The following is a 25,604-nucleotide window of genomic DNA, read 5'->3' on the forward strand; positions in this document are numbered from 1 at the left end:
TAAGCAATTTAAAAATTAAACTAATTCTTTCAGAAGGAAACAGGAATAATATTAATAAAAGAAAATCATTTGTAGAAATTTTGGCTGCTTTTTCCATTAATGCCAAACAAGACCTCACACATGAAATGATTTGGTGTTTGCTAGTGACAGATATGCTTAAGGGATGGTGACAAAAGGAACTCCTTTGTCTAAGAGGACGAGGGTAAAACAAGTGTGCCTATTATGACAGCAATTTCCTGACTAAAGTAATACCATTCAATCCCTCGCTATGACAAAAACAATAATTTATTAGAACAATCAATCAACAAATATTTATTAATCAATTACTCTGAGCCAGACTCTGGACTGTTCTAAGTCAGGATTACAACATACTTCCTAAGAATGACTATGTGAGAAAGGTGGTGAAAGTATACCAATTCTCTAGATGAAGAAGTGGAGACTGAGGAAGGTTAAGATAATTTTTAAGTGACAGAATCAGAATTTGAAATCAATAATTTGTTGATTTTAAATATAGTGTTACCTTGAATACACAGCTTCATATAACACATTTTTAGTCATTATAAACACACATTTAGTCATTTTAGGTTTTATGATAGGATAATATGCCAAAAAAGACTAGTTTTCTTTCCTTTGTTCTTTTACAGAAATTATCAAATTTAGCCTTAAAACTTTTCACATTTGCCAAACATTTTCTTCTTATTGTATATCCATGATTTTTAGAAAAGTAAATGGTCTCTGTCAAGAATGGTTTTTAGCCGTCTACAGCTTATAAGAAAAAAATCAGACAGTGACCATATGTTTCTTCTCTCTGGGTCATTTTTCCCCCTCATATATCATCCAGAATAAGGACTATCTTTTGAGAGTTATTATCACTGTCAGTCTAAAGTCCTACATGAAATTAGTCAAGAAAGTGTTAGGTAGAAACATGCTTGTTCTTTGCAAAGACATTAAGGGCTGTCTTGTGGAGGAAAAGCTAGGTTACTATTCTATTTTTCCATGGGGATTGGAAGGATAGTAATGAATGGTAAAAATCAGGGGAAGGCACATCTTAATTCAAAATAGAATGATCTTATGAACAATTCAAATTGTCCTTAAACCGACTGGATTGCCTCATGAAATAAGAAAACTTCTATCTATGCAAGGAAAATCTAGATGGTAGAGATGTCATCACAGTGCTTTCAACACTGGATAGAAAATTTGGTTAAAGCTGTGTTAAAGATTTTATGGTTCTAAGATCCTATGAATTTTCTGATTCCATAGCCTATTTTTTACCAGTCCATTAACTCAGAAAAATTATTAATGAAATGCGTCAATAAGGCATTTATAAAATTAAGCATAGTAAAAAAAAGTCTGATGAAAATAAAGCTCATAATCAAGTTTTCAATGGTGGAAACAAGAGCAGAAGCTCTAAGTAGTCCAGAAGTAAGAAAATAATTTTATTTGAAGAAGTTTATGGTGGTATAGTCTGAGGGCTACGCAGGTAGTCTTAGGGCCATTGGATAAGCCCAGGGGCCAGTAGATTATCCTCTTTGGAGCTGATAGTATGGAGTAGCAGCTCTACTGAAGGAGGCAGCTTCCTCCAAAGAGTGAAGCTTCCTCCATGGAGTGGTAGCTTCCACCATAGGGTGGCAAATTCTATAGCCTATGGATCAGGGTTGGTATATTTTTGGGGGTCTGATAGCTTAGCTTCTCCCTATCCAAACCCAGGTGGAGGTATGTCATAGGGAATAAGGAGCATGCACAAGATTGGAGGTCTCAGTGTGCAGGTTCCATGTTCCTCCATTGTCCACCTTGTCATCATTTGTTAGGGAGAGGTCTTTATGCCTTCCAGAGTGGGAACGCAGGGAGGGGATATGGTACACTGGAGGATCACTATGCATAATTAATTATTTCTAAGAACAATATAAGCAATTAATAAAATAGAGTAGGTACAAAGCTGATGCCTAGCATAGAACATTACCAATCTGATATACAGCGTGAATAATTGAACAATAGACAATTGATGTTTGATTAATGCTGAAACTACAGGTGTTGCAGTTTATATTTAACAAGTGCTAACTAGCAAGAAATGTAAGATTTCAGAGTATGAGGATGCTGTTCCTATTACTGCCCCTTCCTGCCCACTGCCAGCCCCATCACTGTCAGATAACTGACAAGCCAGTAGCAGTAATAGTATCATTTTGCAGCATGCTCTGACATGACCAGGAACTTGAAAGGAAAACAGGTGTTGCTGACATGAAGGAGTAAGCCACAGAGGTTGCTGCTTTTGAACAGACTTGTCAGAGTTCCCCTTTTTACAGAAGCACAACAGGGTCCTGACGCAAGGATGAAGAGCCAGATTGTCACTTTGGAAAGGATAGAATGTCTTGAGTTTAAAAGCTGAAAGGCAGAAGAGCAAAGCCTTGAATGTGCATTTCCACCATCTCTTCCCTATAAGTTAAATTAAAAAAAAACAACTATCTTCTGTGTAGTCACTTGTATCTAAATATAATAAACATGTCTAAAGGGAAAGTATCATGTGGAGTCATTCTTTTTTTTTTCTGTTGAGAAACTTGCTGTTGTCTCCCAAATTATAACTCTGGCTACTGCAAAAGTCAGTTCCATTGATTAATCAATAAGCATTTATTAAGCACCCACTATGCACCAAGCATTGTGTTTTATGAGATTCTGAGCAAGCCACTTTACTTCAATGAGACTCACATTTCTTTGTTTATAAAATAGAGTTTGGCTAGATCACCTCTAAGTTCTTTTTTTGATGCAAAAATAGTAGAAAAATATGAACTAAGAATCATGAAACACAATGAAAAGGAAGATGAATTAAGAGTCAGGAAACATTCTGGCTTGGGATCTCTAACTACCTATTTCTATGATATTAGATTCCCATCCTCTCTCTAAGCATCAACATATTTACCATAAAAAGGAAAGGAATCGTCTAAATGACCTGCAAAATCTTTTCTAGCATTGAAATTCTATAATCTATATCTTGATGACAATATCTTGGCCAATAAAGTAATGCTGTGCTAACATTAATGGCTAAGAAGCTATAGCATCAGTATATTTATTGTAGCAAAAATACAGAAAGAGAATAAAATAATTAATGATAATATAATAAAAAGACAAATGAAAAGATCTTCCTGCTTAAAACACTGTTTCTGTGGGTATTCATACACACATATACATATATATATGTTTATGTACATATATATATATATATATATATATACATGAATGAAACATTACAATTGGGTTGTAATAAGTGATACAGAGAGATAAGGACTTGGCAAATGTCATAGACTTAGTAAGTGGCAGAACCAGAGTTTTATCTAAGTTGAACACTTTCATTACAATATACATTTTATGATGCTTTTTCCATTAGAGATAGTATAATGGTTTATGATGCCATAAGCAAATGAAAGCAGCAAATGAAGGAAAATGACCACTAGATTTATGGATAAGTGAACAAACAAGAGGTAAGAGAGGATTATGTGATGTAAATTGAATAAAAATTAAGTTAAAAAAGTTTTTGCAAAAGAAAACATAATACGTCTAAAATTAGAAGAAAAACAGAAAACTTGGGGAAGAATTATAGCAAGTTTTTCCAATAAAGGCTGGGGAACTGTGTCAATTAATAAAACTAAGATAAACTTCCCAATTGATATCTAGTCAAAATATATAAAAAGGCAATTTTTATAAAAATAAGTCAAAGGTATCAACACACATATGGAAAATTGATATAAATCAAAAGTAATTAAGAAAATACTAATTAAATCTACTTTAATAGTATCATCTTACACCTTTCAGATTGGCTAACATTACAGAAAAAGTTTGGTTCAATGGATAGAACATGCAGACTGGCATTATAAGACCTGAATTCAAATCTTTTCTTACTTACTTGCCATGTGACTGACCCTTGGTATATCCCAATCTCTTTTTGCCTCAGTTTTCTTTTCTTTTTTTTTTTTAAACCCTTCCCTTCCATCTTGGAGTCAATACTGTGTATTGGTTCAAAGGCAGAAGAGTGGTAAGGGTAGGCAATGGGGGTCAAGTGACTTGCCCAGGGTCACATAGCTAGGAAGTGTCTGAGGCCAGATTTGAACCTAGGTCCTCTCATATCTAGGCCTGGCTCTCAATCCACTGAGCTACCCAGCTACCACTATGCCATAGTTTTCTCATCTTTGAAATGAGAATAATAATAGCACTTAACTCTCAAAAGTTTTTATAAGGATCAAATAATATAACAATTGCAAAGTACTTATCACAGTGCTTGTCCCAGAGTGAACACTATATAAATATTAGCTATTATTATTGTTAATATTATTATTATTAGGAAACATAGATATAATGTTGTACTTCTAGTGATTGTGGACTATTTCAACAGTTCTGGAGAATGATTTAGTCCAGTGATGGGCAAACTATGGTCTGCAGGCCAGATGTGGTCCCCTGAAATGTTCTATCCAGCCCCTTGACATTATTCCTAATCTGATGAATACAATGAGCAGGATACAATACAATGAAACTTCGAAAGAGTCGCCTTAGAAATAGATTGACAGATAAGCATTTCCTTTCCTTTGGCCCCCTCTTTAAAAAGTTTGCCCATCACTGATTTAGATCAGTGCTAAAAGGGACATAAAACTGTACAGACCCTTTAACCAAGCAATACTTTTACTAAGTCTTTATCTCAAAGAGATCAAAGAAAAAGGAAAATGACAAAAATGTACAATAATGCTTAAAATAGCTCTTTTGAGGGTGGTAAAGTAATGAGAACTGAGAGGACATACATTCATTTGGGAATGAATAAATGAATTGTATCATATGATTGTGACAGAATAGTTACAATTTGCTCTCCCAAATGGTTGGATCAGATCACAACTCTAAGAGTGTATTAATGTCCCAATTTTTCTACATTCCCTCCAACATGTGTCATTTTCCTTTTTTTTGTTTTATTAGCCAATTTAATAGGTGTGAGGCAATATCTGAGAATTCTTTTAATTTGCATTTCTTCAATCAATAGGAATTTAGAGCATTTTTCATATGACTCTATATATGTATTTCTTCTGAAAACTGTTACTATCCCTTGATCATTTACTAATTTTGGGAATAATTCACATTTTTGTAAATTTGACACATTTATCGACATATTTGAGATATGAGTCAAGAGAAACAGTATTGTATTTTCTTCACATTTTCCCGCTTTCCTTTTAATCTTCACTGCATTGGTTTTGTTTGTGAAAATATTTTTAATTTTTTAAGAGGCTTTGCTTACCTTTTACTCTAAATTGTAAATATGTAAGATTTCCATGTATAGTAATTTGCATCTAAATGATATATCACATGAAAGTGTAGCTTTTGCAGGGAATGGAGAGAAGAAGGGAGAGAGAAGGTGTATGAGAGGCAGTAAGAAAGAGTGAGATGGAAATGAATGGCAGGGAGGGGAAGAGGGAAGGAGAAAGGGTAAGGGAGAGAGAGAGGGTTTTCTCTAACAATGCTACTATGGAAAGGTCCCCCTTGGAGGTGGAACACTAGGTTCCCTGTCCACCCTTGATTTCTCTCAGTGTGTTCAAGAATCCCTGTGCCTTCAATACTAGGTTCTACTATGAACAAATAATCCCAAATAGGGTGCCATTGGCTTAAGCCTAAAGATAAAGGACCACAGTAGGGCTCCTGGTTGGTCAGGACAAACAAGCCCAGTTTTTGAAAACTTGCAAGGAAAGATCACACTTTAAATAAGGCACAAAGGGTAAAGTGGCAGATTGCTGGGATGTGGGAACTAGGGTATGAGAGAGAGTCCCTACCTTTGGAAAGGATATGGAGGGAGAAGGGCATGTAAAGGCACTTAAGTAAATGTGGATGGAATCTGATAGCTCAAGGCAGGTTTCCTCCAGGGGAGGGATTTGAAGGTTCCATTCTTATAGGGTTATAAGGGGTACAGCTAAACTTTTTTCTCATCTATCCTAGGGTTAATTCTTTAATATATCAATTAACATTAACATAACTAAAGAATTATAAGTACCAGCTTAGACTTGTCTTATTTAAATTTTTTTTTCCTTTATGTTTTTACTGCCCATGTCTGAAACTTTTCTGCAGGATATAGGATGAGGGACTGCTGTTAAAACAAGGGGACCATTATTTTTTGGGAGGGTAGGGTAAGCTGGTTTCTTCTAATTTATTATATACACGCTGGGTGTGGATATAATTAATTTATGAGACAGTTTTTGCAAGTGGCTTCTGTGTTCCTCATTATACTTGATTCCTATTACCTATTTATTGTTACATTACACTGGTTAGTTATATACCAAATTACTATTTTAACTGTTGGGGTAGTTGGGGGATCATAAAAATTATAATTTCAATACAGAAGGGCAGAGGGAGTGATGAAAAAGAGGAGGGGGAGGAAAAGAAGAGAAAATGAAGATAGAGAAAGAGAAAAAAGAAAGGGAAGTGAAAAGGTAGAGGAAAGTAGGGAGGTGAGGAGAACAAGAGAGATGTAAAAAAGGAAGATGAGAGATCTGTACAGAGGGGAAAAAATTACCTGGGCGTGAAGCGATGCATTCTAGGCCAGACCTAGCTAATAATTAGCATGTAAACTTGGACAACACATGTAACATTTTTGAAGCCTTATTTCCTTGTCTGTAAAATGAGGGAATTGGATTTAATCATGTTTAAGGACTCTTTAAGCTTTCAAGTTCTCTAGTTCTAAAATGTATTTATAATTGCACTAAATTTCTACATCCATCTGCCTCTATGATTATCCAAATATACACAGATGCACGTATAATAGCATTGACAAAATTTGGAATTTTTAAGATAAAAGAAGCAAAAATTTTTTCCAGACATTGCTTGCTGTGGGCAAATGTTTCTATATTAACCTTTTTTTTACCTCTTTGTATAAAATATTGGCTGCTATGGCAACCTTCCCCTTTTCTCTTCCTCTCCTCCTCTCCCTTCTCTCAATCAACTCACCAGATTTTCTCAAATGAAAAGCATAAGACCTTGGGGACTTCAAATATTCTATTGAACAAAGCATTCTAAACCCTCTGCCCTAGAGCCATTTCTGTTGCCATAGCTCAGAAAGACCATGTATATACATACTGTTTATTATCTTATGCTTTCCTCTTTGTTTAAACACTATCTTCCCAGAACAGCATATGAAACAAAGGAAGTGGAGCCCAGTGCCTTTTCATAGTAGGCACTAAATATTTACTCATTGATCAAATGAGTTCTTTCCCATTCTAAAATGCAGATGCATAAAGGTGAGTGTTTTAACACTGTCCTACAGATATGAATGTCAGTTACTACTCACTCCATTGTAGAGATGAGGAAACTAAGTACTAGGTCAACAAGGACCATCTTCCAGACACACTGAATGCCAAACTTAGACCTTATTCTGATCCCTTGATCTCACATTTAGAAGTCAACTCTGTGTTCTATGACAATATGCCTCAGTGTGAAGGAAAGAATATTAGCCTTGAAATCTAATATTTCAGGAGAATTGTGTGGGAAATCTGATTTTGTTGCTGACTGTGATCATGGACAAATCATTATACTTTTCTGAGTCTAAGAATTCAAAATATAAAACGAGAGAGTTGTATTGGTTGGAAAAACCACTGGAAAGACCCTTGATCAGATCATAGGTGGCCTGGTTTCAAACCGCATTTCTAACATTCAGTATCTGTATTTCTATTTGCAAGACAATAAACTTCTCTGAGACTCAGTATTCTCATATAAAAAGTGATAATAATAATAATTTTAGTAACTCAGAAAATTATGGTGAGGGTGAGATGAGATATATGAGATATATGTTATCATTTTTTAAAAGTTTATTTATTTAAATAATTAATTTAAAATATTTTTCTATGGTTACACGATTCATGTTCTTTCCATCATCTCCAACTTCCTTCCCATACACAACAAGAATTTCAATGGGTTTTACATGTGTCATTGATCAAGACCCATTTCCATATTATTAATATTTGCACTAGGGTGTTCATAGAGTCTACATTCCCAACCATATCCCCACCGACCCATGTGATCAAGCATTTGTTTTTCTTCTGTGTTTTCTTGTTAATATGGTCAATTATGTGGATGGTTTCCCTAGTATTAACCCATCCTTGCATTCCTGGTATAAATTTCACCTGATCATAGTGAATAACCCTCATGATCTCTTGCTGGAGTCTTTTTGCTCGTGTTCCATTTAAGATTTTTGCATCTATGTTCATTAAGGAGATTGGTTTGTAGTTTTCTTTCTCTGTTTTTTATTTGCCAGGCTTTGGAATCAGTACCATATTTATAGCATAACAGGAATTTGGAAGAACTACTTCTGTGTTTATTTTGTCAAATAGTTTGTATAGTATTGGGATTAGTTGTTCTTCAAATGTTTGATAGAATTCACTTTTGAATCCGTCTGGTCAGGGGGATTTTTTTCTTAGGGAGTTCTTTGCTGGCTTGTTCATTTTCTTTTTCTGATATGGGATTATTTAAGTATTCTATTTCTTCTTCTGTTACTCTAGTCAATTTATATTTTGTAAATATTCATCCATATCACCTAGATTGCCATATTTATTGCCATGTAATTGGACAAAATAATTCTTAATAGTACTTTAATGTCATCTTCATTAGAGATGAGGTTGCCTTTTTCATATTTATACTGTTAATTTGGTTTTATTCTTTCCTTTTTTATTAGATTAATCAGTACTTTGCCTATTTTATTTGTTTTTTTCAAAGTACCAGCTTCTAGTCTTATTTTTTTAATTCAATAGTTCTTTCACTTCCAATTTTATTAATTTCTCCTTTAATTTTTTAAGATTTCTACTTTAGTTTTAATCTTGGGATTTTTAATTTGTTTTCTTTTTAGTTTTTTATTTGTATTCCCAATTTATTGACCTCTTCCTTTGCTAATTTGTTAATATATGCACTCAGGGATATAAATTTTCCCCTGAGTACTGTTTTTGTTGCACTCCATAGATTTTGATATGATGTCTCCTTATTGTCATACTCTTCAATGAAATTATTGTTTCTATGATTTGTTCTTTAACCAACCAAATTGGGAAAACCATAATTTTGGAGAAAACATATTATTTAATTTCCAATTAATTTTTATTTGCCTCTCCATGAAACTTTACTAATTATTATTTTTATTGCATTATGATCTGAAAAGTTTGTATTTATTATTTCTACTTTTTTGCATTTGTTTGCAATGTTTCTATGCCCTAGTAAATGGTCAGTCTTTGTGAATGTACCATATGCTGCTGGAAAGAAAGTGTATTCCTTTTTGTCCCTATTTATTTTTCTCCATATATCTAATTTTTTCTAAGATCTCACATCTCTTACCTATTTCTTATTTATTTTTTGGTTTCATAAATCTAGATATGATAGAGGAAGGTTCAGGTCTAACACTTACTATCTATTTCCTCTGTAAGCTCCCATAGTTTCTCCTTTAAAAATTTGAGTGCCATAGCATTTGGTGCATACATATTGAGTACTGATATTTCCTCATTGTCTATATTGCATTTTATCAGAATATAATTACCTTCCCTATCTCTTTTAATCAGATCTATTTTTACTTTGGCTTTGTCAGATATCATGATTGTGACTCCTGCCTTCTTTTTCTCAGTTAATGCTCAATAGATTTTGCTCCAGCTTCTCATCTTTACCATGTGTGTGTCTACCTGCCTCATGTGTGTTTCTTGTAGACAACGTATGGTTTCTAATCCACTCTACTATTTGCTTTTGTTTTATGGGTGAGTTCATCTCATTCACATTCAGAGTTATGATTACCATGTATATGTTCTCCATCTTTTCTACACCAACATTTCACTTTAAATCAGTCCCTCTAATCCCAACCCTTACTTTACTTCCCTTTCTATCCAATCCTTTCTTATTCCCCTCTTATTTTTCTTTAGGGTCTCTTAAATTCCCTCCCCCCTCTATTTCCCTCCCTTTTAGTACTCCCTGCCCCACTCCCCACTTTGGTTTTTCCCTCTCAACTTCCCTGAAGAGTTAAACAGAATTTGATACCCCAATGGATCTAGATCCTTTTCTCTCTCAGAACAGATTCCACTGAGAGTAAAGGTTAAGTATTACTTATTATCACTCTTTTCCTTTCCTTCTTATATTAGTATTCTTTCCCTCCCCCTCCCATGCACCTCTTTATGTGGTACAAATTATCCTATTTTCTTATTCCTTCAAGTTTCTCTTGGTGCCTATTTCTTTTTCCCCCCTTTTCTTTTTTTATATATCGTCTTTAACCACTTAGTACCCCAACCTCTACTTATGAATATTTTTTCTAACTACTATGATATTGAATGCAGGTTTTGAGAGTTACAAATAATATTTTTCCATATAGAAATATAAAAAATTTGACCTTACTGAAGTCCTTATAAAATTTTCCCCCTCTCTTTCTTGTTTACCTTTTCATGTTTCTCTTGATTTTTGTATTTGGACATCAAATTTTCTCATTATTTCTTATCTTTTCTTTAGAAATACTTGGAAATATTCTATTTTGTTAAATGCCCATACTTTCCCCTGGAAGTATAGTCAGTTTTGATGGGTAGGTGATCCTTGGTTGAAGACCCAATTCTCTTGCCTTTCTGAATATCATATTCCAAATCTTGTAGTCATTTAGTATGGAGGCTGCCAGATCTTGTGTAATCCTGATTGGTGCTCCTTGATATCTGAATTGTCTCTTCTGGCCTCTTACAATATTTTCTCCTTAGTTTGGAAGCTCTTGAATTTAGTGATTACATTCCTAGGGGTTAGTGTTTGAGGATTTAATGTAGAGGGTGATCTATGGACTCTTTCAATGTCTATTTTGCCCTCTTGTTGAAGAATACTAGGCAGTTTCTTGGATAATTTCCTGTAGTATTATGTCAAGATTTTTGTTTATTTCTAGGTTTTCAGATAGACCCAAGATTCTCAAATTTTTTCTCCTGCCAAGTCAGTTCAGTTGTCTTCACAATGAGATATTTCATGTTTCCTTCTATTTTGTCAGTCTTTTGTCTTTGCTTTATTAATTTTTGATGTCTGCTGTGGGCAGCCCCGCTCTGTCCTATCTCTGCTCTCAAGCTCCGCGTTCTTAGCCTACTGGGGTCATTCGTCTCACTGCTCTCAGGGATAAGTCTGTGGTGTCATCAGTCAGCCTCCCAAAAACCTAGAGATTGCCCCACACTTGCTTTGACTATGGTGTGGCAGGTGGAGTGGGGGAGGGGTGATTGGCTCCTGCTTTGGTAAGTGTAATTTTACCCCTTTACAGCATAGAAATGCCCAAACCCTGACTATCTTCAAAGCTGCGCCCTATCAGAGAGCCCCTTTGCTCATCTGATTTTGATTTTTGCCCTTTTGAGTCAATTTATATTGATTGGTGGTGAGGAGAAGAAGAACCTTGCTCTTTGGCCATCTTAGCTTAGAAGTCCCTATGTATATCATTAAAAAAAATGAAATCATATTATAAATGTCAACCACGATCATTTCCTCTGAAGTTTTCATGGTTTTTAAGCTTATTTCACAAAGGCATTAAAATTCATGTGTTATTTACCAATATTTCTGAGCTATTTCCATTGGAGTATTCACAGTATGAAGAAAGAATAAGGAAGAGAAAGAATGGTGTTTATCCTGGGTATAGCTTCAGTCAGACCTGGAACAAATTTTCAAATAAGTGTTTTGTCTTTTAAATCTTTAATATGCATTACTACATTCATCTTCCTTTTTCATTACTGTTCATTCACATTATCCAACTGTCCCTCAGTTTCAGTGCTTTTGGAGGTGCTCCATGCTCCAAAAGTACACACTCATTTATTTGCTGAGTCATGAAATAAATGATTTTCAATTAAAAAATCTTAAATAATCTTTGTCAAACAAATAGGCATGTTCCTATGGAGTGAATTCAGGCCTCATTACTTTATCATCTTGTTCAATATTTTCATCACTGATATCTCTTCTGTTTTTAGACCATACCTTAAGTGTCATGTAGAATTCTTAGGAGTGCATTTAGGAGGACATGAACAAATAAGAACTTACCCAGAAGAAATTGATTTCTGTAGGGGTGTGCTAGAGTCAGTTCCTATAAGTTCATGAGGGCCAATTATGCCTCAGAAACTACCAAATGCTACAAATTATAGATTGGACTATTACTTTGTTGATAGACTAGACCAGTGATGGGCAAACTACGGCCTGCCAGATGTAGCCCCCTGAAATGTTCTATCTGGCTGCACGACATTATTCCTAATCTGATGAATATAATGAGTAGGATTCAATACAATGAAACTTTGAAAAAGTTGCCTTAGAAACAGACGGACAGATAAGCATTTCTTTTCTTTTGGCCCCCTCTTTAAATGTTTGCCCCTCACTGATCTAGACTGAAGAAAGTGATGGAGAAAATAAAGAATATTAAAATAAAAATTTTCTTCTGTATATTTTTTTAGAAAGAAGTTGTTGTTTAACATCTTTTAGCTCACTATGGTGATATGTGTAGTGAGGAATGTTAAATCATGATACATGATGATCAGTTAAAGAATATTGGAATAGTCTGAAGAGGAAGGAAAAAAAAACATAAGAAGGGAAGTGGCAAGTGTGGGAGAACATAAAATGGTTTTCAGTTGATCAAAATGCTGTCAGGTGGAAGAGGTATTAGATCTGTTCTTCTTGAAGACCAAGAGTAGAATCTAGACCAATGAGTAGATAGTTTTGGATAGAGGAAAGATTTCATATCAGTATAAAGAGAAACTTCCTAACAGTTAGAATTGTTCAGAAACTAAATAGGAGCTCTTTAAGAGCCCATGGTGGTCAAACTAATCCACATTGGCTAAGCAAAGGAGAAAATGAGTTGGGTATTAAAGTGTAACGAGAAGTCTCATACTCATTTTTATGATTATTTTTTAGTGATCACATATTTGCATTGCACAAAAGCTTACACTGCATCTCTCAGCATCACAGAGATATAGTTAATTCAATATTATTTCAATTTCATAGATGGAGAAACCAAAGAACAGAATGGTTAAATAACTTACACATGTTCACACAATTAAGATGTCACAACTGGAACCCAGATCTAAGTTTCTGTCCTCAATATCAGGTCAGGTGCACTTTAAGCTAAACAATATGTTATCTAAATTGTTCCCTCTTCTTTTTACTTTTGATTTTGTGGATTTGATTTTCTTTTTACATATCAGATATTATTTGTATCAATAAATTTAAATTTTCTTTGGTATTATGTTTGCCATTTCCTTTTATTTACTTGCTGGATCATTATTTTTCATCAAAACTTGTGAATTAAGTTTTCACAATATCTTTTGATGAGTGCTCTCCCTTCTGTTATAATTGTCACCATCCTAACAAAGGACCTATATTGTTACCTATCTGTTCTCCTGCAATAGTGGGTCCTCTTATACTCTTTCTCCTCCTTTCTCCTCCAAGTTCACCTTTTAATGCATTTGTTGTTGTTTTCATTTTCTTTAAAACCCTTACCTTCTATCTTAGAATCAAATCTCTGTATTGGATCCAAGGCAGGGAAGCAATCAGAGCTAGACAAGAGAGGTTAAGTGACTTGGCCAGGGTCACAAATTAAAGAAGTATCTGAGGCCAGATTTGAACCTTGGACCTCCCCTCTCTGGACCCAGCTCTCAAACTCCTTAACCACCTAGCTGCCCCCTGCATTAGTGAAGACACAAATCTCCATCTTAAAGTCAGAGTTGCCCCTTTTTATCTCATCCTTTCCTCTTGTCATTAGAAATATTTTAAAACTGCCTTAGGAATTTGGCATAGCCATTCTACCTGTCTTGGAGGAAGATGGAAAAATAAAAAAATGAAGAGAAATAGAGTCTCCTTGAACTGCCAGATCCACTTAAAGATGTGGCTATGGGAAACAGACTGCTCAGATGATAGAACTAACAGGCAGAGGAAATAGATAGGAACAAACTTTTAGATATTCTTTGATCAATGTCTAGCCTATTCATCCAATAAAAACATCTAAAAGGAAAAAAGGAATATTTAAACACCTGAGGTGAAGGGAAGATAAATGGAAAGGTGGAAGGGCTTTCAATGGGAGGATGTCAGAGAATCTTGTATATATGTGTATATGTATATCTATGTATGTATACATGGATATATTTGTGTGCCTATGCCTTGATTCAGCATTTTCACAGACTACATAAAATGTAATAGCTTCAAGAACTAAAAGGTTAAGAAAAAAGTAGTTTGTTCCTTTGTTTTCCTGGCAATTTGCAAAGTGAAAGTTGGGGAATGTCTCCCTATAGAGTCAGTTGAGAAAACTGTTTAATTTGAAGTCATTCTGCAAAGTTAGGAAGAAGATGCATGTTTTGTCCATGAAACATGGACATTTATGAAGCATATGTGAGAAAAGATCACAGAAACCCTGACCAATCTTCTCATGAGGAATAGATAATACTATTATCCAATGATTACATTTGAAGCTGAGAACAGAAAGAAGATCCACAATGCTGTGCCTAGTGTAGCTGTGTCTCACTACATAAATGGCATTCAAGGTCTGCTACCACAATCTCTTGTTGCTCTACTTCTCCAGCCTTATTCATTTTACTCTATACTCATCAACATCTTCTATAAAATTCTTGCACTTTCTCTTCACTTATGCTATTTCCTTTTGATTTAAATTCCTCCCAATCCAAAACACACTTACAACAACACCACATGCACACATACACCAACACATATCTACATGTGTACACATACAGCCTCTGGCTATTGAACCACCACATATCTTGTAAAATCTAACTGAAATGATTCTTCTTCCCTGAACCCTTTTCTGATTGCTCCCCATCAGTAATGATATTTTCTCTCTCATACCTCAAGTAGCATTTTATTAGAACCTCTAAAGCAAATAAATATAATTATTTATGTTTGTGGCAAATCTCTTGAACCAAAAGTTTAACGTTTATCCCACCTCCAACTTTTACCCACATTGCACATAGTACATACATATGAAATGTTTATTGAATTAAATCAAATCGATTTTGCAGTTAGATAACAAATAAGGAATGAAATGTTTAAGTCTGTTGATTTTTGATCAAAGATTTCCAAAAATTAAGATCCACACTATCCCTACTTGTACAGGGAGAGCTCTTCATATAATAAATATGTCAGCCATTAAATATAACTAACAACCCAGAATTCCAAGCCTTCTGATGCCCACATAAGTAGATGAAAATCTCAAAATCTCCAAAATCTCTTTGGGTTCCACTGTGGGTGTCATTGGTAGCAAAACTTCCTTAATGAAAACAAATGAGGCACAGATAGAGACACAATAAAAAGGACAAGAGATCCCAAAGATTGCCCTTTCTCTATACTAAGTCTCTTAACAAGGCCCAGTAGGCTCAGCTGGGAGAAAGTTTTGCTTGCACAGCTTCCTATGAAAAGCAAAGCCCATTTTTCTGGCAATCTCTCCTTATCTAAGGTTAGTAATTATAGGCTGTTTTAAAGGTATAACCATTTCCCTTTGTCCAACACGTTATGATAAAGCTTACCAGGCAATTGTTATTATTGCAGCTCGCTTTCCATCCTTTAAGAAATTGTTAGAGATGTATGTGTGCATATTTTGTGTATGTGCACATACATTTATGTGCAGTTTAATCATATTAAGGGAAAAGCTAATAATTAAAAAAATAATGATAAAGCCTCAAAAATCAGCAGATTGTAAAAAATCATGCTTTAATTACTGGGCATGCTCAAAGGCCCCCACCAGCAGCTGGGACCCCAGCTGAAATAGCCTCTCTTTGCAGATCTGCCCCAGCCCTCATCCCCAGTGCATCTGTGATCCTATTTCTAGGTCTCCTCTGGCAGATGGGTAATGGCATTGCAGGGAATAATTGGTGAATGCCATAATGCTTCTCCTCCTCATGAAAGGTCACTTACATTAAGGAGATAGGACTCTTGGGCCATCAAATTTTCCTTTCTCTTATCAGGACATGTTTATTTTTTGAGGCAAGGGAGCATCTGGTTAGACTTTTTCCTTGATTGTATAATAGAAAGAACATTGGGCAGTCAATTAGAGAACCTATATTTGAGTCCTACCTCAGAAGCTCTGTAGCCTTAGTCTCTCTTAACCTCAATTTTTCTGTCTCTGTAATGGGTATCATAATAAATTCACTATCTGAACTAAGTGCTTCCTAAGTATTAAAGCCATATATATTATTAGACTCCCTTCCTCAGAGAGTAAGTGGCCATGTTTCCTTCATCAAAATACCTTAAATTCTTTAAGCCTCGGATTCTCTATCTGCAAAGTGGAGACCTAAATACTTGCAGTATCAGCAATATGTTTTATGTAAATTCCTGTTATACCATGATTAATCCTGATCTAACTCTTGGACTCCTTCAATTAGGCTTTAGAAGCTTCAATCTACCTGAAATCTCTTTAAGAATCAGTGTTGTTATGAGGGTCAAACCATGATAATGATGCTGAAAAAGCCCTTCTGGAAGATGTAGGTTATTAAATGACATCTTCTGTAATGAGATCATAGGATTTAAAGTTAAGAAGTAAACTTAAAGATGATTGAGTCCAAATAATTCATTTTACTGATGAGAAAACTGAAGGCACTAATGGCAAAGTTATTTGCCCAAGATAATATGGAAATAGCATCCTGATAGCCCCCAAATCACTATAGATTTGATTTCTCCTGACATAGATTCAAACATGACATGGTTCAACCCAAACCTCTCTCGGGTAAAAGTCACTGAGATCTATGCTGCTTAAGAAAGCAATAATTCAACCTTTTTTTGTTTTAGGTGTCCACTGAGGAAGGCTTGAGTCTGGCCCGAGAGTATACCTGTGCATTCTTTGAGACGTCCGCAGCCCTGCGCTTCTACGTCGATGATGTTTTTTATGGCTTGGTCAGGGAAATCCGCAAGAAAGAATCCATGCCGTTGCTGATGGGGAAAAAGTTGAAAAGAAAAGATAGTCTTTGGAGGAAGTTAAAGGGCTCTCTGAAGAAGAAGCGGGAAAACATGACCTGACACTGACTGACTACTCCTCCTTCTCTCTCCAGAGCTGATCAGTCTGACCATTGCAGAACTAGGAAGTCATTCCACACCCTCTGATTCTCCACATTTCCCCTCCCTTATTACTCGACTCTGCCTATAGGTAAAAGCAAGATCTTCATATCTGTATTTCCTGAGGTGATTCTGTTTTGTCTTTAAGATTTGGATAGATTTTGTCAATCTACCGGATATACTGTTTATTTTTTACAATATATCACTAAATAAAATTGACATTCCAATTGCCTCATTTCCCTTCAAAGAGTCTAGCTTCATTTGGTATGCTGTCAAAGTTATGGAGGAAATATTCAAAATCACAGCTAGAATGATAAAAGGCTCTAGGGATCTGCCTCTGCCTGATAAGACAGGGATTGTTTGTACACTGGGAAGCTCAGTAAATAATAAAGAAGCCCCAGAAAGCATTCAGGCTGGAGTCTCTCTCCCCATCTTTCCTGAAGTGTAACAATCACTGAGCCTCCTTCTGGAGGGCTCCCCACATGAGCCTCAGGAATGCCTCAGAGAATTATTGATAGCAGTCACTAGTGCAGGATCAATGGAGAAAGTGGAATTAGCTCCTTCTTGCTTATTCCTACCTCCCCAGCAGCCCAGTTTAGTGAGAAGGGATCATTTGTTTCTTAGGAGGACAAAGGCCAGGGGCTTGCAATGGTGGGAGCCACATGTTCCTACAGTGATAATGTATTCCTACAGAAAGGAAATTTTCTTATAGAAATAGACTGCCTGAGGCAGGTCTGGGCCTATGCATAAATGGAACCTATGGTTGTCTTGCTATAATTTATATGTGACTTAAAGGATACTTGGCCCAAAGTACTTCCCTCCATTAGTCTGAGCCTCTTCACTTTGAGATTTTCCACTTTTCCTAAAAGTTTGTCATTCATGTAAGTTAATTGTGAGCAGAGATGGAAGCAAAAGTTCAATGTCCTATGTCTTGGAGCACTGAAACTTAAAGGCAGCACTTACAGGCTCCAGGCAACATGAAGACAACTGCATTTAATATCCATTTAGAAAAAGGAATAGCTAAAATCAGGAATTACCAGATGATGGGCTTCCAACCCTGATCATAACCATCTCATAGATCCCAAGTGAAATCCCTATCCCCATTGTATTCCCCTCCCAGAAGCAGCTTCCTGAAGGTGGTTTTCTAAGAACTCTATCTCCTCCTCCATAGAGAGGAGTCCTGAAGCCTTTCCTTTTTTTAAAATTGATTTTAACTTTAAAATTTTTTTTTGAGTATACATTGTATACCTTCAGTGAAAAAATTGCTACTTATGCTTGTGATTATAGCCTCTTTAAAAAATTATACTCAGATCAATAAGCAGTATTACTCTATATTCATATCTCAAAAGGCATTAATTTATTCAGACTATTTTCCTCTAAAACTCATAATTAGTTGTGTTGAAGTTTTAGAACATGAGAGGAATGGAAAGATAATAATAGGACACTTTTTCACTTCATAAGGAGGGAAGTTCAAATAGTATAGTGCAGCAAGGGGTTTTGCAAAGACAGTGATGAGTAGGATATGTCCTAGGTTCTTCGGGTAGCATGAAAGAGGATAGATGTGGGATAAAGGTGCAAAAAGAGAGGGGAGAGCAACAAAGAAAAAGTTCACTGGCTTTCCAGTTTCATAAGGATTACCACAATCAGAAATCTTTTCTGAAGACATGAAGAACTCTATTGGTTACTGCAGTTAGTCACTGGAAGGAGATGCAAAAATACTGACAAGAAAATACTTGCCCCAGGAAACTCAGAGTAAAATAGTGATGACAAAAAAGACCACATACACACACACATAAGCATTTTTCATTTGATTGAGTATATACATACATATTTACATTTATGTATATAATTTAAAAATTCAGAAAGTTTTGAATAACTCAAGTTGAGCTATAATCATTTATGTTTCCTTGGGATTTTTAGTGGGCTAGGGCTAGTTCCCACAGTGGCACAGTCAACAGAGGGATTTTGGTTATTCATAAGATTAAGAATTCTCATTTAATTGGCCTTTGGGATCAGTAAGTACAAACACCTTATTTTTTATTTTAATTTTTCCAGATTAAATGTCAATTCAATTTTAAATATCATTTTCTGATATTTTGCAATCCATGTTTTCTCAATCCCACTCACTTCTCCCTTACCCAAGAAATATGATGTGTAATATAAGTAATATGATATAGGCTGTACATATATTATCATAGAATACATATTTCACTGTTTTTCATGTTGTGAAACAAAACGTATTGCTTATACTAGAGAAAAAATCATGGAAGAAACCAGTGAAGAATGGTATGTTTCATTTTGCATTCAGATTCTGTCTGCTCCTTCTCTAGTGGTAGATATCTTTTTTTTATTCATGAGTCCCTTGAAATTGTCTTGGATCTTTGCCTTGTTTATGATAGGTAAATCATTCACAATTGTTCACCATATATTATCATTTTTATCATGTACAACATTTTCTTGGTTCTGCTCACTGTATTTTGCATCATGTCTTATGTTTTTCCAAGTTTATTTATGTGTGTTTGTATGTGATCATTTTATTTGTCATTTCTTTTGGCACAACACTATCACATTACAATCAAATCCACAACTTGTTCAGCCATTCCCCAATTGATGGGCATGCTTTCAATTTCCAATTCTTTGCCACCACACAATAAAAGAGCTGATATAATTATTTTATAAATAATTTATTTTCCTTTTTCTTTGACCCACTTGGGAGATAAATCAAAAAGTAGCATTGCTGGATCAAAAGGTATACACAATTTTATAAACCTTTGGGTATAATTACTGATTGCCCTTCAAAATGGCTGAATCACATTATTTTTTAAAAGCAAAACTAGAATCAAGAAGTTACATGGTTATATAACTAGTAAATATCAGAGTCATGATTCAAACCTAGGTTCTTTGACTCCAAATATGACAATCTTTCCATAACACTATTATAGAAATGCAACCTGAAATTCAACTTTGGCATTCCCATGAAAAAAATTTAGCAGAGAAAAACTATCAATTGTTTTGATTCTCCATCTACCCCAACTACCACATTTGAGTAGATTCAGTGACATGAATCACAAATTCATAAAGTTCACCATATGTAAGGTGAAAGGATGCTGTACTAAGGAGGAAATGAAGTTGTTCCATCTTGGAGCAGAAGATAAAACAATGATGAGCTGAAGAAAAACAAATTTCTTTTGTTTTTCTTAGCAAGAAAAAACAACGAAACAATTTTTTAAAAATTAAAAACTTCCTATAAAAGTGGAATAGACTCACTCAGGATATTGAAAAGAAGATTCCTGATTGGACACATTTTGGTATATATAACTTCTTAGATTCCTTCCACCTTATCATTCTGTATAATGGTTACTGCTTATATAATATAATTTCATGAAGTAATGAAAATTTTTTTTCTAAAATATTTCTTCCTTGCACTTTGTGACTTCCTCTTCTCACTAGCCTGTAATCAGTCCCCAATATTAGATGCTTAGCTATAGGTAAACAGAAGTCTTAGGTAAGCTGTCCCTAGTTTTCCTGGAGTGGTTGGGATTCTAATACATCAGCATTCAAAACTAATCAAAGAGGAAGAAGAACAAAAACAAGAAGAAGAAGAAGAAGAAAAGAAAGAAGAAGAAGAAAGAAGACAGGAGGAGGAGGAGGAGAGATGAAATTCTGGGATGGATGGAACCACAACCAAAACCACAAAAACACATATACAAAAGGAGACAAATGACATTTAAAATATGTGCAATACTTTTTAATTTTCATGTAATTTGAAACCATTCACTGATCACCGAATTCCTACATTTGTTGTCTCTATCTCTTTGAATATAATCTTTGATGGCAGGCCTATCCTGTTTTATATTTGTATCTCCATTACTTAGCACATTGTCTAGATCAGTGATGGGCAAACTACAGCCTGAGGACCAGATGCAGCCCCGTGAAATGGTCTATCCGACCTCACAACATCATTCCTAAACTGAAGAATACAATGAGTAGGATACAATACAATTAAATTTCGAAAGAGTTGCCTTAGCAACAGACTGACAGATGAGCATTTCCTTTCCTTTGGCCCACTCTTTAAAAAGTTTGCCCATAACTGGCTAGTGCATAATGAGCAAGTAATAAGTGTTTTTTATTCAGTCAACCAAAAACAAATAAACAAGCAAATAAACTATGACTCCCCAAGGTCACTCAAAGAGCTAGTGGTTGACTTGGGTCTCTGAGATTTCCTCTGCAATAGTTTACCCAGTAGTCTAAATTTCCTCTTTATAATGTGTGATAAGAGTGAAAAGACAAATAATTGGAGAATGGGGATTAAAAATTACCTGAAAGAAGGAGATTAAATAAAACAATTATTTTATTTTGCAGAGTGCCTAATATACCCCCAAGATGGCAGCCATAAGTTACTCTGCTGACAGTCTGTGTTACAGTTTGGGAATCATCCAACCTTTTTTAGAGGTATAATTAAAACCAGGTAATAAATAAAATGGAAAATATTGCTTCTCAAAAGAATCCATAACATATCTTTAAAATACATAACATATGATGTTTGATTAACCCTGTTCCAAGGTTGGGATGATTGCAAGTCAAAAGCAATACTGCCATAAGCCATTCTCTTCTGGATTGACTTTTAGATAAGGTGTATAAAACTTCAATTAGCTGGAGTTTGTCAAAACCACAGTATAAAATTTATAGCTCATGAAATGTCCTAAACTAACAACCTTTAGTCTGTTTATATGCAGAAGAGAGAGAAACAGTAGAAATAACTTTCAGTTTTGAAAATAGCAATAGATCAATGGGTTTCATGTTAAAAGATTTGAATTAAAGTCTTATTTTGTTCCTCGTTATTTCAGTCAACTCAATGACTCTTAGTAGTCATATCTGTTTATTGAATATAATAGACCATGTTCTAATTACTTGACAAAATCACTTAGAGGATCAAATGAGATCAAGTGCTATGTGATTTGTTATAGTTACTCAGTATCATTGCATGAAGTAATGGGTTATAAATTTGGGAGATCTGATGGCAGATACAAGATGGTGGAAAAGAAGCAGTCCACTAAAATCCAATATCTCACTTTAAACAACTTCAACATAATGTCATAAATCAAATTATGGAGTGGCAGAGCCAACAAAAGGTGAGGCCAAAATTTTCTTCCAGTTAAGACAGCCTAAAGAGAGATCTGTGACACAGGGTTGAAGCCTGACCCTAAGCCCACATGGATGAAACACCAGTGATAGGCTTAGATGTTGGCAACAAAAACAGCAGCAGCTTTGGGATGTCTCAAGTGAGAGAGCATAAAGGAACCTGGAAATTGGTCACATATTACAGAATACCCTATTCTAGCACTGGACATTAGACCAGACACTGTTTGGCAACTCTGTTGTCTATACCCACATCTGGATAATAGTTCAAAGGTGGAAAGCAGCACTTTGGGACAAGAGGGAGAGGAAGCCCTGAGGAGGCTTTTTTTTCATAAGGAATCAGATACCTTTAGGAACAATATTGTTTCTGGTCTTAACAGAGCATGGGTCTTGAGCATGAATATCAAATACCATCTATCCCAAAGGATCAGGGATTCGTTAATCATATTTACTAATGACTGAAGTATCTCTTTGTTCTAAAATAATTTCTTTAGTATATTGATCAGAAAAAAATTAAATAAAATTGGGAGATTTTTATCCAAATCTATACTATACTACTAGCAAGCTGTATGAACTTGAATAGACAACTGTATCTCTCTTAATATCATCTTTTTCAAGAACAAAATGAGGTTTATTTTTATTCCTACAATACTCTTCCAAGAAACAAAAGTCAGAGACCTCTTTTCCTTCTTTCCAGTAATTGAGATGATCAACGGTATGGATAATCCAAAATGGTAGAAAATTGCCAAACCACTTGTTTTTACTTTTGGAAGACATTGAATACTTTATTATACATCACATTTAACCACTTCATTAGATTTTGTGCAGATGTATAATATGTTAAAAATATATTCTCAGGTTACACAGCAGCTGTTGTGGCTCAGAAGCAGATTAGGAAGGAAGGTTAAGAGTATAGTTGTTGGAAGAAAGAAGTCAAGTTGAAACTGAAAATGCCCTAAGTATAATGCATTAATGTTATTTAACTCAAATGTAATTTAAAATTGTTTTTTAAAGGTTTCTGTAATTCTACAATCATAAGCAAAGAGGAATATATCCTATTTACCAAAAAAAAATGTCTTTGAAACTAGAGGCTTAATTAGCTTGATCATCTGGTCAGAGGAGATGGTTCACTGTCAAAATACTTTAAGGTAAACAAAGGAGGAAGAAGACTGATATCTTGGTGAGCCAGAGTTGGTCAGGAAAGGATTAACATCAGGAAAATCAGTGGTAGAGATAAATGTAGATACATTTGATTAGTGGAGGGAAAGAGGACTAGCATTGGAATTATGAAGAGAATAAAGTTTAAAATCTTTAACTCCAAATCTAGATCCTATTCCATTCTCCCATTATTTCCTGTTGCTTTAATGTTAATGCTTTCCCTCTGTACATAATTTTAATTTTATCCTATATGTGACTTTTTCATACAAAATTGTTTGCATGATTTCTCCTCCCCCAGACTGTGAACCCTTAAAAGCATGAACTGTCTTTCACCTTTATTATATACTCAATGCTTCTTGTAGGTCCTAAAGAAACATTTACTGACCAAACAAATAACCTCCTGATTTAAATGAACTTATTCTCTAAATGAGTGTTCATTTTATTTAAACCCAGTTTCAGCTTGCCACTCACTGATGGAGTTGAATTGATAGATACATTCTAGGGCCAGTTGAAATAAGATTTCTTTTCTTTTTTTATGCAAGTATCAAACCATTTCTCCCACTTTTTAGAGTTACATGTTGCAATCTCAAGCCTTAAACACTAAAGGAGAAATTAAAGACTATTAAAATATTGTGAAAATACATATTGAAAACTAAAGTAGCAATACATATCTATCAGTGAGTAGGCAGGAAGAATAAGCTAAAAAGAGGCTTTTCCTTTTTCTCCTATAACTTTTTTTCTTCCACCTTCTTACTGCAGGAACTCCTGTAAATATACTTTGACATGTCTGTCCTTTCTCAAGAAATGTGGAGAAGCAAATTCAAGGTTACCTAATTTGTCAGTTTTCTTCTTTCCAAATAAGGAAAGGTTACATATTGTCCCCCAAATCCTAAATTGAGAACCTATTCTTAGATGTTTTTTAAAGAAAAGTTCAAAATGTGATTAGAGGGGAGGAGACAATCAGGTTTGAGTCATGCTCATCATGAATCACAAGTCCAAATTTAAACTACTATATCTTTTAATGAACAAAAGATATAAAATAGAATAGCAACAGTGAGTTTTTTAAAAAGAAGTAATATATTGATTACATTAGCCCCAAGGGCTATAGAGCAGCCCACAGAAAACAATACAATGAGGGAAAAACTTTAGGATCCTTTAAAAACCTTTAAAAAATCTTCCATAAAAAGAAGGGTATTACTGAGCTGCTATTTGTGCTATGCTTCTTAAGGACTGTGTGTGTGTGTGTGTGTGTGTGTGTGTGTGTGTGTGTGTGTGTGTGTGTGTGTGTTGATGTTCGTGTGATAGTTAAAGATATTTATTGCTGACATTGGTACTAGCCAAATTCTCTTTGAAAAGTTCTGCCTTCTGTACATCCCATCTCAAGTTTCCCTTCATCTACAGAGTCTTTCATGACCACTTCAGCCAACCTTTGTCTATCATCTACATTTATCCTCTCCTATGATCTTATTCTCTAATAATTAGTTGGGGCTACCTAATTTAGTATTTAATCATACTCTTTCTTATACTGTCTTCTGATTTTTTAAACATTTAAATTCTAAGTTCTCTAGTATCATGTCAAATTTTTATATATCCCAAATTTACTAATATATCCCGGGCATAGAATTAATCTTTAATTAATAACTTTCTTAACCCTTTCCTTCTTTTTTAGTATCAATTCTAAGACAGAAGTGCAGCAAAAGCTAGGCAATTGGGATTCAGTGACTTGGACAGGATTATACAGCTAGGAAGTGTTATTTTTAAAAATGATGAAGGCTGATATTATAAGGGAAAATAGTATTTTAATTAAAGCCATGCTGATAGAGATAAATCAACCATGCAACTGTAAAAAATCTATTCAAAATGCCCGCCAGTACCTATCTCCTTCCATCTTGTCTGTCTCATCTGCCAGTGAGCCCACTCAGATAGCAAAGAGGAAGTTCAAAGCCACTTCCCAATATTTAAAGCCATCCCTCACCTTGAAGACATCATCTAAAAACAGGAAACCTGTTGGACCACGGAAAATGTAGTTCCAAGATCCCCCACATGTCCATAGGAAGTTTGTCAAACACGACATATCTTGAGGCTCAACACTTCCAAATAGAACCCTAGTAATTCTAAATAACACAGAAGTATCTGAAACCAAATTTAAAATCAGGTTCTTCTTACTCCAGACCTGGCACTCTATTCACTGCTTTCTAGCTACTCCTAACCAATAATTTTTGATCCATACAAATTCATACTTGATATGTCCTGCCAGAAGAATATGTTTTTGATTCATTTATACTCTTTAATAG

The 25,604-nt window shown here is 34.9% G+C and overlaps 1 protein-coding gene across 1 annotated transcript in view; it reads left to right on the top strand.

Annotated features, from left to right (window-relative positions):
- RIT2 (Ras like without CAAX 2) overlaps positions 1-16,977 on the top strand; it is a 500,982-nt gene extending 484,005 nt beyond the window's left edge. Inside the window, exon 5 of the mRNA XM_044657845.1 lies at positions 16,750-16,977. Coding sequence (XP_044513780.1) covers positions 16,750-16,977 — 228 coding nt within the window. The remainder of the gene's footprint in view (positions 1-16,749) is intronic.
- Positions 16,978-25,604: the final 8,627 nt, after the last annotated feature.

The sequence above is a fragment of the Gracilinanus agilis genome, chromosome 1 (genome assembly GCF_016433145.1).
Source record: "Gracilinanus agilis isolate LMUSP501 chromosome 1, AgileGrace, whole genome shotgun sequence".
Taxonomy (NCBI): domain Eukaryota; kingdom Metazoa; phylum Chordata; class Mammalia; order Didelphimorphia; family Didelphidae; genus Gracilinanus; species Gracilinanus agilis.